Below are 14423 nucleotides of genomic sequence, written 5' to 3'. Positions count from 1 at the left end.
AGAGTTAAAGCTGATGATTCATGATGGAGCAAATCCATCGGGGTTTCGTCTGAACACAGAAGGGATGAGACTGAAGGAAAAGCTGACCTTTTATACAAAGGACGTGTGTAAAATACTGACCTAGAAGAAGTACAGAATCTTGAATAGTGAATTTCTTTCCTTTGCTTTACTTTTTTTTTTCAAAATTGTAAAACATCCTGTTTATTTTCAGTTTTAAACGGAATGCGGTCTGGATAAAATTGACTCTATTCACATTCTTTAAGGTGTGAAAAATCTTAAGTTTACCGCAGTGCCTTTCGTAATGTATTCAGAGAAAATATGAACAAAGACGGCATGTTAGTTGTACTGAATTATACTGTGAATATAAAGAATATATCTAATTAAAAATATATTCCTTGTGTATGACATTTTAAGGTTATTTGTGTAAGTTTTATTGATGTTGAGAAAGTGGGAAGTTGATATAAAGTAAGGTTTTGGTGCGACAATGTTTTGGCCATACAATGTGAAAAATAATTTTCTCTGAAAGGTTAGTAAAGTCATGGCACCTAACACGTGATCATCACTGAAACAATTATATGCAACTGACAAATAATAAATCATTTAATGTGTAGTCATATACTGCAGTCTTCTGGTAAAACTGGTTTTAGTTCATTTTCCTTGTATGCATATGGAATATAAACTCTATTCAGAAGGACGAGAAGTATGTTATTTCACTATATCTAAAACAAAAGAAAGCAACTTTTGCTATATATTTATATGGTAATTATCAACATTAACACCGTATGTATTATCCTCATTTTTACCACTGGGTTTATATTTGTTTTATTATCACAGAGGTGAGGGACAAGATCTTTATAGCTTCCAAATATTAGTCAAGTTACTTAAAAACAGTCAGGAACATATCCCTCTGTATAAGAAACAAAATGGACCCGACATCGGTACTTGCAGAACTCCTCACAGAATTTACTCTGCTTGAACAGATTACCAAAAATGTTAACACAGAATACATATGATAAACAACGAAATTGTGCTAGTTCAATACTTTACAGCAAACTTAACATATGCTTGTTAGGACGTGGTGAATGCTACCTTTTAATACAAACTTCAAAAAAACTGAAGATTAACATCAACTCAAAGTTTGGTGATATTGAGTCTTCGATAGACATAAATACAAAAATAGATTCAACATTAAAGCGAAATTAAATTAAATATGGTGTACAAATGACAAGCGCGCCATTGATGGCAAGGGGTTAAACTGCCCTCTTTACGGGAAGACTAGGATTGGTCCATAGCATATGGGACTGGTTGAGGAACCCAGTTATTACTCACAGTTCAAGCTCTCATTTTGTCGAACGGATCCAGCAAGTAAGTCTTTGGGCTTGTGGCAAGGCTTGAAGATGTCGGTTCAACGAGACAGTTGCAGGAATTTTTGGTACAGTTATGAAGGCACCAGACTGCAGAAATCTGGTGTGCTCCTCTGTTCATGTTCCTGATGAGCAGTCTCTGGGCAAGGCAGAGAGGCTCCAAAGGCCCCAAATTTCAGTTCAGGAAGCAGAAAGGCCATAGGAAGACATGAGTCTAACCAGATGATTTTTTTTTTAAGTGTACCGTGCAAATTCGGTTGTGTGTGTTAATCTGTGACAAACGTAACAGTCAGGCAGTGTGGCTGTATGGGTATTTTTCTACTGCACAGTCTAGAACAATGACAAGCCAAACCAGGAACCAGTGGAACTTGGGGTTCTGGGATATTCTCTGCCAATTTCATAGACATAAAAACGACTGTTCTGTCATTATGATCCAACACTCTCAGAATTAAACTACGTGGTTTTTTGTTTTGTTTTGTTTTTAAATCAGAGGGGTGATACCCTGAATCAAGGGTGCAGCTTTTTTCCTTTATTATGTATCTTCCACCTGGAAATGTGGATATAGTGCAGCTTTTATAGTGACTTGTACATTAAAGTCCAGACAAATGACCTTTTTTTTCTTTTAGAGTACAGCATTAAAGATAAACTACACGCACTTTTCTAGGTAAATGATGCATACACAAGGTGCACCACTGCAACAACAACAAGAACAACATTTAGTACCATTTTTCTTAGCATGAACAGCACTACGGTCAAATTCGAAATGGAAAACATGATTAAATTAATGAAATTATGACCTGAAAAGGCTTGTTGATGGATTATTACATTTCATCAGCAATAAGAACTAATCAATAAATCTGCACCATGATGAAATTAATCCACTTTCAACAGATTACTAACAAAAATGTGACGAAAATAGCATTGTACACCGAACACAATCGGAACCTCTGTTAAACTGCACGCCATATAATCAAGAACGATAATGCATTTCTAAAAATAGTTTGTTATGCTTATATGTTTGGGTTAAGAAATGAACTTAAACATGGTACAAGTTACGAAATAGCACAGCACAATGTTGGCAAATCGACAATCTACTCTGCATAGTATACTATGAACAGCTCGTCCCCGAGTCCCATCGGTTCTTCGTTGGTGCTTAACTATAAAGCTGGACAATTTTGACCTTGTCTGATGAAGCAAAATCCAAATCCAGTTTTGTTTTGTCAAAATTTCCAGCTCTTTGTGCAGTAGGAAAATGCCCGACCCATACCACTGTGTTGACTCTGATATCAGTTTGTAATGTAAAAAAATAAAATAAAATAAAATAAATTCACGGAGAAGGTTTTGTGTCAGCTTTTAAGACAGTGATTATAAAGGGTTAGTGTCATAACATGACAAGGTGTCAAAGTTTATCAAATCGTGCTGTCATGTTACTGAAGTGAAACTAGTGCACTCGGAGTGTGTGAGCCCGGTTTCGTTTCAGCCCCTTCCCCTCCCCCACTCTCAGTGGGCATGGATGTCCAGGCCTTGTCCTATTAGAGGCTCGGTGGAGTGCGGATGAGGGGGTGGGTGCAGTAGCATGGCAGGGTGGGGGCTGGGGTAAGGGTGCAGCGATGGAGCCGCATGTGTGTACCCTGGCTGGGGTAAGAGCGCTCCGGGGTAGTCTGCAGGCAGAGACGGCATTCCCTGAAGCCCTGCAGAGTGGAAACGGGACAATGAAGGATGGTGAGAGCCGATAATCATTTACAGTTATTTCAAGTCTGAACTCATATTACTAGCTGTCCTTGCTGCGCTGTTTAATTGATTTGTATTTGTTTTGTCATTCCTTATAAAATTAATCATCAGTGCTAATTATATCAATAATAAAATTATACAACTACTAAAATTCAACTTTGAGACTAAACGGACCATGTCTAAAGCTCACCCTCGTTAGACTAATTGAAACATAAAATCCATGTCACTATTTCTGTGCTTTACACTTTGTAGTCGCATGGTTCGTAATTCTGTTACAGTGGTGGAAATCACAACCAACACTATTAAACTTAATATATTAGATGATTTAAGTGGCCCTTTGAACAGAATGCATTTAATCTAAACCAGAGTACATAAAATCATTACAAGTAATGTCAAAATTCAACAAACAGGCAAAATATTATGACGCTCATTTGAGTAATGAGACTAATATCTGGTTCAGATTATATTCATAAAATCCATTTTATTAAAGGGACCTCTGATTAACAAATTTTTAAAAAGCCCCGTCTTTATCGGCTCGACACTGAGGTAAATCTAGATCGAGTCTAAATCATTATTCACACTCCCTGTCATTGTTACATCCAAGAGCTTAGATTTAGAGGTGTGCTGAAATTTAGACGCACAAGACTCGGCCAATATAGTTTGGACACGCCTTCTAATTCAATGATTTTATTTTTATTTTTATTCGTTAAAAGTCACTCCATGACTTAAAGTAATGATGGATGTCGTTTCTCTTTGCTTAGTTGAGCGGTTCTTGACATAATATGGATTACTACAGTTGTCGAATAGGGATATTTACTGTATTTTTATTATTTACTACTTACTGTTTAATCTCAAATGCATTAAGAAAGCAAGAAATTGCGCTAATTAACTTTTGACGAGGCACGCCTGTTAATTGAAAAGCATTCCAGGTGACGACCTCATGAAGCTGGTTAAGAGAATGCAGATCGTGTGCAAAGCGTCATCAAGGTAAACGTTGGCTAGTTTGAAGGATCTAAAATATGAAACATATTTAGTTTCTTTAACATGTGTTCACCACATAACTCCATATATGTTCCAGATGTTATTTTATAGTTTTGATGTCTTCAGTATTGTTCTACAATGTAGAAAATACAAAATACAGAAAAACCGATGAATGTAATCTATGAATGGGGTGGACAATCTTTTGACTGGTACTGTATATCGCATGCATTAGAATACATTCTTCTAGCCACTATATACAGTATATGTGGAATTTACCTGCTGTCCGAAGGCCTAAGTGAGGCTGACTGTCTAATCCATAACCTCCTAGCGTGCCTCCTTCTGGGCTGTATGGAGCACCTTGACCTGTGCGATCACACAAATCCAGTTGAAATAAAATGGCATGTTATACAAGTTATTTTTGGTTTTGGTTTTTTTTACCTGAGCGATTTGACTGGTCAATCATGGGCTGGACTATTCTGCGTCGGGCGTTTATAAACCTGAGCAAGACAAGAATACAGACAGCACGCATTAGACATAAATACAGTGCAAAAAATGTTGCAAATAAGATCTAACGGTGATTTTTTTTTTTTTTAAAGATGTTGTAGATTTCACAAGAGTCTGGCAGGTCTGGTCACTTAACATGTGACCATGTTAAGTGACCAGCACTTAAGTCTATTTGTCCATTCTATTGGCTGTTCTTTAGTCTATTTGTCCGTGATGCAATGGACTTAACAGGTCCATTGCATCACGGACAAATAGACTAAAGAACAGCTTTTACCCGAGTGTCATACGTGAACTGAACAAAGCCGGTCACCTACACAGACGCCAGCGGTACGGACAGAAACCGGACTGAACGGTAACACAAACTGTCTACACCTCCACATGCCTACCTCTTACCTGAATAGTATATGTTTTTACAACCACATGCACCTTATTCTCTCAACCATCTATATTTATATTGTTCCTGCTCAACTGCACTCTGTCAACATGGGCAAATGTGCAATTATCACGCCTAATTGCGCAATACATTCACTTATTATTGTGCAGTAACCCGCTGTATCATAGGTCACACCCTAGATACATTTAAGCAGGTCTTGAAAAGACATGTTTATCTTTTTTATTGACTTATCTAGCTATTTTTCTTGTATAGATTTGTTTATCTTTTTACTTGAATATTTATCTTGTACAGATCTGACTTTTTTTCCCCCCTTAATACTGTTTGTTTGAATACACCAACTGGATTGCGTGCTTCAATGTCACTGTACTGTCCGGTGCAGTGACAATAAAGGAATCTTGAATCTAAGCATCACTAATGATCATTATATTAATACAACAATGAATGACAAGAAATTCAATGATTCATAAATTTCAAAAATAAACATGTATACGATGTTTCTGTATAAGAAACAAAATGACCACCAGATATTATATATCATACTTGTAATAGGCCCAGACTGGAAGGAATGAGATTCATAAAGCCATAACTGATGCCGAGTAAATGAAAATGTTCATAAAGCCTGAAAAAATAGATGCACAGATAAGCATGGGCATTATTAACATTTTGACAGCTCGCATAAATCCACATTAAAAGCGAGTATTGATCACGGTGCAGGAGCTGGTTCATCAACTGCCGTTCGTCAATGATCACAGGAGAGAGGAGGAGAGGATATAGGAAGTGCGGTGTGAAAGAGGTCATTGCTGATTGAGGTTTGAGGTGTACCTACCAGTTGTTGACCTGAAGGATGGTGAGTCCTGTGTCTTGAGAGAGTTGTTTTTTCTGTTCTTCGGAAGGGTATGGATGCTGTTAAGGGGCAAACAGGAAGCATTTTATGTAACAAGTAATTATAACGTCATATCATTATGGCAGAGAAAAGGACAAATTTAGTGGTAAATTATGGGTAGTTCTTTATTTTTGGAATTAAATACTAAAGAAGTGTTTTTCTATTGGCCATCAGAGCATGTGATGGCAGGATCTCTCACACACACACACACACACACACACACACACACACATATACTGTATATAGTGATGCTTATATATATTTAACAGTTATTCCACAAAATTGAGTCGTATATGAGCTGATAGCCAATGAGGTGCATGTGCCAAGTTGGCTACAAGCCATGTACGATGAGATTGAGTGGAATAACTGTTTTATTCTATCCACATTCACTATATTTTGAGAAACAGAGCGCATATTTATTATTTTTTGCAAATTTGATAAATAAAACCTTAATACAAAATGTCCAGCAAAATCATTTCTGCTTAGAATGTAAACAAACTGGTGAAATGATGGTAGCAGTTTGTGAAAAAAAATCACAAAATTCAATCATTTAAAAAAAAGAACAATAATACGATTAAAATCCATAAAATTCTGTTTCTATACATGCCGTGTGGTAGCTAGTTTGAGGTTAGCATATGGAGTTAAGACAAACATGCTGGGGAAAAATGTCAACTCTGTTATCGTCAATTCTGTTGATGGATTGCCCAGTTTAAATATATATATATATATATATATATATATATATATATATATATAATTTTTTTTTTTAATTTAGACCATAGCGTTTGAAAAGTGCATATGAAGTCACTGTACAAAGTACAATCTGACTCAGGCACGACTCTTCGATCTAGACAGAGCCAGTGGCGTCTGCACAGTGTCTCTCCTGTCTTTATTTATAGTCAATGTGCCGGAGTTCAATTATGTGTGTAATTACAGCAGGTTCATTAGCAGCTAATTACCATATGCTCGTTACTGTACTGCGCCGGCACCTCTCATTTCAACTCCATTCAGCTGTGCAATAATTCCCTGGCTGCAAGTTCATAAAATTCAGATTTCACACTGACTGGTTTGAGATGCCATGACTTCCTCTCTGGAATCTTCTATTAGATCCCCAGCATCTCTTCTTGAAACTATCTTCAGCTCACATACCTCTTTTCTTTGTCTTCCTACTATCATAAACATTAAGCCAATTCTTCGTTGTTGTTGTTGTTGTTGTTGTTGTTGTTGTTGTTGTTGTTGTTGTTGTTGTTTTCAGTGCATGTGCCTGTGTCTGACTTACTGATAGGTGCTGGAAGAGCCAAGCTCTCATGATGTTGGTTGCCACTTTGGGAAAGATCCCTCGTTTCTTGTTGTTTCGTCTGTCTCGATCTGTCTCATCCTCTTCTCCTGTGCTAGGAGATGCTACAGCTCCGTCAAGCCCATCTCCTGTAAGATGTGAAAAGGGTTAAGTCTTTGTAATGATGCATTTCCCTGTTTTTGTTGAAATGCATGTATGTTTCGTGCCATTTTGTCAAATCTCATGCATATGAACATGATTTCATGAAATCAAACACATTCATGCATCAACAACTTGCATGAATGTCATGTTGTCAGTGTGCGCCTCTGATTAAATTTCCTCATCCTCACCCCAGCCCATTTCCAGAAAGGAAATCGGTTGTGTAGTTCCACAGTTCAGCTCTTAATTCTTGAAAACATCGAGTCTCTTATATTGATTTAATTGTGGATTCTCATTACTTTTTAATGTGTATTATTATTGTTGTGATTTTTTTTCATTTTAAATGCAGTGTGACAAAACAAAAAGCACTCACAAATAAAAATGTAAATTAGGCAAATAAATAATAGCAGTGATAGAAAGAAGGAAGGAACCATACTAAATATATAATAATTTTAAAAAGTTGTAAATGTACAGTAATTTAATTATGAAGTATTGTGGGATTTGAAGGTGCGTATTACTGACATCAGGAAAAACCCTACATAATGTGCTGAAACATACAGGTCGCTTTGAATGATCAGTATTCGACATTCAAAATTTCTGGTGGAGAACTGAAAACCTTTGGAAATGTGTGTGTGTTGTCGGTGTAAGTACCAGCGTCGCTGCAAGCGTCCACGCTGTGCGTTGCGAGTCCACAGGAAGCGCTCGGAGTGCCTGACGGTGTTGACAAACAGTCATCTGTGTCTCGCAACCAAGACTGATTCTAGATTACACAAAAGAGCCACAGTTAAACATATACACTCTGAGAGCCATCTTCACTAATCACCTGCAGAAGAGAGCAAAATTGCAGCTGGCAGCTCAAAATCCCATTTTCCCATCGTATTCACTCACCTGCTCTGAAAGACTTGTGCAAGAGGCAGTGAAATCCTCCATGTCAGATTTGGATCCTGACTCGCGATCCTCTAGAACCAAATCAGTGGGCATTTTGCCCTTCAGACAGGTGATGTAGCGATGACAGAAATTATCACACAGGTCATGAACCTGCAATGTTAGACAGAGAACAGATTCTTTATAACTTCAAATGGCTCAGAGAGAAATGTGATATTAAAGCATAAAGAGTCACTAGTTCATAACAAACAAAGAATGCCTCAATATCACTGCACCTTTTCTAGCTCGAGTAGGTGAAAGCGTAGTACTTGGATGGCCTGGATCATCTGCAACAGAAAATTAAAAAATATAGGTGCTAATTTGAAAACATTCTGATTTCTGATAATATGATTAATCATAGGTCATGGGTCTGTATCACTTCTCCGTCTATTTTCTCCCCATTTGGTCATTTGCCAATTCCCACCCACGCCAGCTACCAAAGGGTCAAAACCTACATGTGCTTCCTGCATTTTTTCATGCTGTCACAAGGCAACGTAAAACACATTTGGAGGAAAACTCTATTCATCATCTTCCACATACATGATCTCACAGATGCCTGCAATTGATTAGTCTCACACTGATTGACAGGAGAAAAAAAAAACCTAATGCCGTCCCTTTCAACAGTTTTGTTCTCTTGACTCCAGGCCATGGACGACTGTGGCACCGTCGGGAATCAAATTCACAAAATGCGGCATGAGCTAATAGTGCAACTGCCTTCCTATTGTACCAGTCAGGACCGCCCACTCCCCCCTCAAAAAAAAAAAAAAAAAGATAAACATTCCCTCTGAAAGTGAATGAAATAAAAATAAAAGCGCCGACATGGACTTTATAAAATCTCAACTAGAAATATCTTGAATAAACTAACAGAAAATCACAAGCATATTTACTACTATACTGGAATTCAAATATGAACAAATACCAATCAATGCTAATTAAAAAACAAACAAAAAAACATACATAAACCCTGGTTTGTGCATGCATGTGTTCAGGCAGTACATCTTACCAGATTGTCCAGTTCTGGATTTGATGAAAAGATGGGTTTCTCTGAACGGATCTAAAAACAAAAACAAACAAAAAAAAAATCATCATCTGATTCCTCGATATCATCTTTGCTACTTACTGAAGTGCAATAAATCAGTGCTGCCACTCACCTGTTTGGCGAAGGCCGCGATATCTTCGTTGAACGATTCGGAAGAACAGACGTCACTGTGACCTGTCATGCTGGGATGATGGGATGCATTTGACAACGAGCTGGAGTCACGTGGTGAGCATGTGGCCAGTTCACATTTCTCAAACACCAAGGCCAAGAGTGGAAACAGAGGGTGGCTGCAAAAATATTAAGTTTTAGAGTGTATATACTAACATCCTAGTGTTTAAACAAGGAGTGGTCATGTGACATATTGTGTCTCACCCGTAGATCTGATCACGGTAGTGTTTGAGAGAGTCAGGAACGCCATGGCCATAGTGAGGTGGTGGTAGTGACCTCATCACCTCCCCGTACCCCCCCACAGGCATGACCTCTGACCCTGGGTACTGCACCAGCTCTTCATACTTAGGATAAAAAGAGATAGAAATATTGAACTGCACCTTTCAGATTACGTATATGACATAGGCCCCACAGCAGTGCAAATTTTATTATAGGATATTTTAGCACTTTTGTTTAAAACGTAAAATAAGATATCTGGGTGAGAAACAGTGAACGCCTTTTATCTATCAGAACATGACTGGATAATGAAAAGTGAGCATTCCAGAACAAACATTGCATCAAACCTGAATATTATATTATATTATATTATATTATATTATAATTATATTATATTATATTATATTATATTATATTATATTATATATGTTAATATTCTTTTCCCCAGCTTGCATATCCATCGTGATGTGTTCAAAATGTTTATGTTTACGTTCAAAACATAGGCAAGGAGTCTTTTTGATGCAATATTACCGCAAAAAAAAGCCTGTAAAATAATTACCACTAAAGAACCATGAACAATAAGACATGAAGTAATAATCTTCATGTAACGAACAACATAAAACAGATTTGTTTTGATTCCGGGGGTATTTTATGGCTCATAATTGAATCCTAAGGACCACTACAGTTCCTTTCTGAGTAAACGGACATAGTTTGTACCCTGGAGAATACACGTACCTTATTTTATATCGTTACACAATAATAATTATGCTCATATAACACATTACAGGTAACTGAGTACAAAAGGCACTGTAATAAACCCAAGCTGATGTAATCACACTCATCTCATCTCATTATCTCTAGCCGCTTTATCCTTCTACAGGGTCGCAGGCAAGCTGGAGCCTATCCCAGCTGACTACGGGCGAAAGGCGGGGTACACCCTGGACAAGTCGCCAGGTCATCACAGGGCTGACACATAGACACAGACAACCATTCACACTCACATTCACACCTACGGTCAATTTAGAGTCACCAGTTAACCTAACTTGCATGTCTCTGGACTGTGGGGGAAACCGGAGCACCCGGAGGAAACCCACGCGGACACGGGGAGAACATACAAACTCCACACAGGAAGGCCCTCGCTGGCCACGGGGCTCGAACCCGGACCTTCTTGCTGTGAGGCGACAGCGCTAACCACTACACCACCGTGCCGCTCTGTAATCACACTATTCAGGTTAAATTATAATAAGAAGTAAAACCAAATATAGTGTGTAATTAAATGCTTGTGAAAGATGTCACAGAAGAAACTTGAGAGAATTTTTTCTCTTTTTAAAAAAAAAAAACCCTCGATAGGTGTTTCTTTCAATAAATATGTAAATAAATGTCTTTATTGGTATGTTCTTTGTAATTTATCAGTTTTATTATTGTAAAAAAAAAAACCCAATGCTAAAGCACTATGCGTGCTATTAGGACCATAAGTTTCGTGAATATTAAAAGAATTGTTCGAATGTGCGACTTTTTTTTATAGACATTTACGGAGCAAACAACAACGTCGCGTAATAAACACGTAATTCTGCGCATGCGCTGTGTCGTCTCGCCTGATTAAGGTGCATTTAGAAGCACTTGGTGTGAACGTGCAATTAGTGATTTAGTAGTCTAAATATTGTCGTCCAGATATTGGAGTATGTGCATTTCTGTAAAGTCTACAAAAGAATCACTGCTCATAGGATTGTTAGATTATAGATCTGATCGAATGATAAATCCTAAACAGGCTTGCTGAATATTCTGTCATCTAATCTCTGTTCACAAACTGCGGATCAAAACTAAACTCAACATAATAGATGAGGCTAAACCAGAGATAAAACAGGCTCCTGAGCCTGTTGATAATCATTATGATTCCTAGGCCTGCTTGTTAGCAATCTGAAGGCTGACAAATTGAAATAATTGGGCTACAGCAATCACATTAATACGCAGGAGCCTTTATTATGATGCACGACTAATAATCAGACAACTATACAGAAATACCTGCAGTGCTATTAAGTAGTAAATACACTTTCAACGTGTTTGATTTAACTTCCTTCCAACTTTAGGTAGGATAATCATTCAACTTTTTTTTTTCTTCCCTTTTCTTATGCTGTTGAATCCGGAGAGCAGAATGCACGTGAGCGTTCACTTCCTGTGTTTCATCTTAAATAAGACTGAAATAAACGCATTGCTGCTTTAATGAGTTATGTACATTAAAAATACAAATAAATTAAAAAAAAAAAGCTGATTGGCTTAACGAAGCTCCTAAGTTTTGAGCTAGGACGTTTTCAGCATAAATGTTATTGTCTTATTCTGCACATGTCCAAAAAAAAAACATCTAAACACGTATTTTATTATTTATCCCTATGGTGCTTTGTTTTAAAAGTCCATGCATGATTTATAACTCTTACATTATACAATCAACGCTTTAAAGTCAACAGGGGAAAGAAACAGGCTTCAGTATAGACTTTTTTTTTTTTTTTAGCTTGGACACTTCATTAAATAAACTATTTTTTTTTTATTATGGAATTAAAATTGCATGCACTACATACACGTCCTTACTACTCATTCATTTATTAATCCTAAATTATACGCAAAGTTATGTTTAACTGTGAAGAAAAGGTAAACCTTTTTTTCTTACTTCTATGATATGATGCACTCTGCTACTATAAGAGCACTCCCCCCCCCCCCCCCCCCGTATCATTTCCAACAAAACTAACACTAGATAACCTGATCAAATGTTCACTTGTAAATGTATAGGCCTTACAGGTTGAAAACTCAGCCTCTGAAGGTATTTGGAGGGTTTATTATTATTATTATTATTATTATTATTGATCTGGAAATGAATTCACGTTTAGAACAGCACTGTAGCTATATTACACAGATCTATTCTATGTCGGTTAATAGATAGAGAGATGTTTTATGGATGGATAATAAGGTAACATGCCAGAATTATTCTGCATTAAGGGCTGAGCCAATTCGCCCTTATAGCTCGCCTCGCCAGCTCAGTCTAGCAAAAAAGTTGACCTACTTACTGACTTCCTGTGCTTTCCTTCAGCCCTGTCTATTATTTTCTTCCGCTGTTTGCGCCTGTTAGGTCTGGTCCTGATGTTTAGGGTTAAAATGTATCTAAAATGGGAAGAGATATTTGGAAGGAGTGCACTTTATTGTCTCTTTTGATTAGGCGGATTTATAAGGATTAGAAAAGCAATTGCTATTACCATCATGTTGTATGCAATAATATTCTATAATAATAATAATAAGTTTTAATAGCTAATGCACGGATCGTTTATTAAATTCACTTTGTACTTTTAGTTTTGTGTGTAAACAGACAGGCCTTCTCAAGTCCTTGATTTTGTTTGTTTGTTTGCTACATACGTCCAAACTAAACATGTCAAAGTGCAGCCTATATTTTACACTAATCGTCTATTTGTTGCCATTATATTCCCACTTAGAATCACTGTATATTATGGACTAGATATGTAAATAACACGCCCCTACTCTTGGTGGAGAATCCGGGAATATGCGGTCTGGGACGGACGGGGCCCTGAGCTCCGCGTGAGCGCGCGCTGAGAAAACAGGAAGGATGCTGAACAGCACTCTTCCACCCAAACACCGCCTGCTTCCGAGATCAACAGTCGTGCTTCAAGTGAAGACCTTAATGCCTAAAAGATGCTCTGTTTTTATTTTAAGCAAGCATGCATGCATGATCAGAGACGTACCCTTTTCTCCATGCGCCACGGAAAGCCGCGCTCTCCTCGCGGAAGACAACACACACACCGGTCTGGCAGTCCGGGACTCAGGACCAAGGCACAATCACTATCATTAACTTCTTCTTCTTCTTTTTTAGAAAAGAAAAAAAGAATGCACGTTAAAATATAAGTGAAAAATGTAGGCTATGATCATCAGTATAGATGAAAGATGGAATTCCGGAAGCGCGAGATGATTCCTAAATCAGATCCCTCATGTTGGCCTGTAATCTACAAAAACACAACTGCCAACACGTGTGTGTGTGTGTGTGTGTGTGTGTGTGTGTGTGAGTGAGTGAGCACAAAATCTATATTTTCAAGCACTGAATGCAATGAAGTTTTGAACTGATCTGGTCCTAACGCAGACTTGCAGAGATTAGAATCCTGAGTGTTGTCGAGTCCCATCTGGACTCACTGTATCCTACTGTACGTTAATTCAACCCTATGGTGTAACCTATAGATCGGACCAAACCTTGAGTCGCGAGGATCCTCTATCTCTCTCTCTCTCTCTCTCTGGTTCTATATCTCTCAGGCTGTTCGGCGGTGAATCGGTGTTGCTTGGCGGGCTGGAGAGACGCAGATCGCGGCGGCAGTGTGGCGATCTGCTCGGTGTATCAGCACATCCATGGACCGAGACAACAAGCTGGAAAAGGATATGCGTGTGTCTTAGTGTGTGCGCGTATGCGGTATAAAAGCCGAATGGAGGCGGGAGCGATGCTGGAGATCGGGAGTCGTTTCGGGGGTCAAAACGCAACGGGGTCTCTCGTGCCCCCCTTCTTATCGCACACACACGCTCGCGCATTACAAACGCAAGACCCCTGCGTTTTATCTTGAACGGCACGCTCTCGCGCGCACAGCCCCTACATCACCACCACCACCACCATCATCACCACCCTCCCTCCTACACACACACACACACACACAGTTCAGTTCCTGAAATATTCCTGTTGAGGGTTTGAAAAGCTGATCAGTTTTTCTTTGGCTAATCAGACCCCACCAGGGAATCGAACCAGC

The 14423-nt window shown here is 38.3% G+C and overlaps 1 protein-coding gene across 1 annotated transcript; it reads right to left on the bottom strand.

The window, feature by feature from the left end:
- Nucleotides 1–2701: 2701 nt before the first annotated feature.
- meis3 (myeloid ecotropic viral integration site 3) lies at nt 2702–14190 on the bottom strand. Its single transcript, XM_060905256.1, has 13 exons — nt 13882–14190; nt 13383–13501; nt 9628–9767; nt 9368–9542; nt 9220–9270; nt 8453–8503; nt 8181–8330; nt 7944–8052; nt 7137–7282; nt 5801–5877; nt 4515–4573; nt 4353–4439; nt 2702–3055 (listed from the first exon to the last, which is right to left on the bottom strand). Exons 2-13 carry the CDS (start codon nt 13392–13394, stop codon nt 2865–2867), a joined length of 1248 nt encoding a protein of 415 aa, XP_060761239.1. The 5' UTR covers nt 13395–13501; nt 13882–14190; the 3' UTR covers nt 2702–2864.
- Between the last annotated feature and the right edge of the window lie 233 nt (nt 14191–14423).

This window comes from Neoarius graeffei, chromosome 23, assembly GCF_027579695.1.
Source record: "Neoarius graeffei isolate fNeoGra1 chromosome 23, fNeoGra1.pri, whole genome shotgun sequence".
NCBI classification, from domain to species: domain Eukaryota; kingdom Metazoa; phylum Chordata; class Actinopteri; order Siluriformes; family Ariidae; genus Neoarius; species Neoarius graeffei.
This window is presented reverse-complemented; position numbering and strand designations above follow the sequence as displayed.

Excerpts from the sequence above, each read along its gene's own strand:
- meis3 (XM_060905256.1), bottom strand. Across the intron at positions 4,574-5,800 it reads ATCCTTCAGGTCAACAACTG|GTTTATAAACGCCCGACGCA; the intron begins GTAGGTACACCT and ends TGTCTTGCTCAG. Across the intron at positions 3,056-4,352 it reads CTTAGGCCTTCGGACAGCAG|GGCTTCAGGGAATGCCGTCT; the intron begins GTAAATTCCACA and ends TCCACTCTGCAG.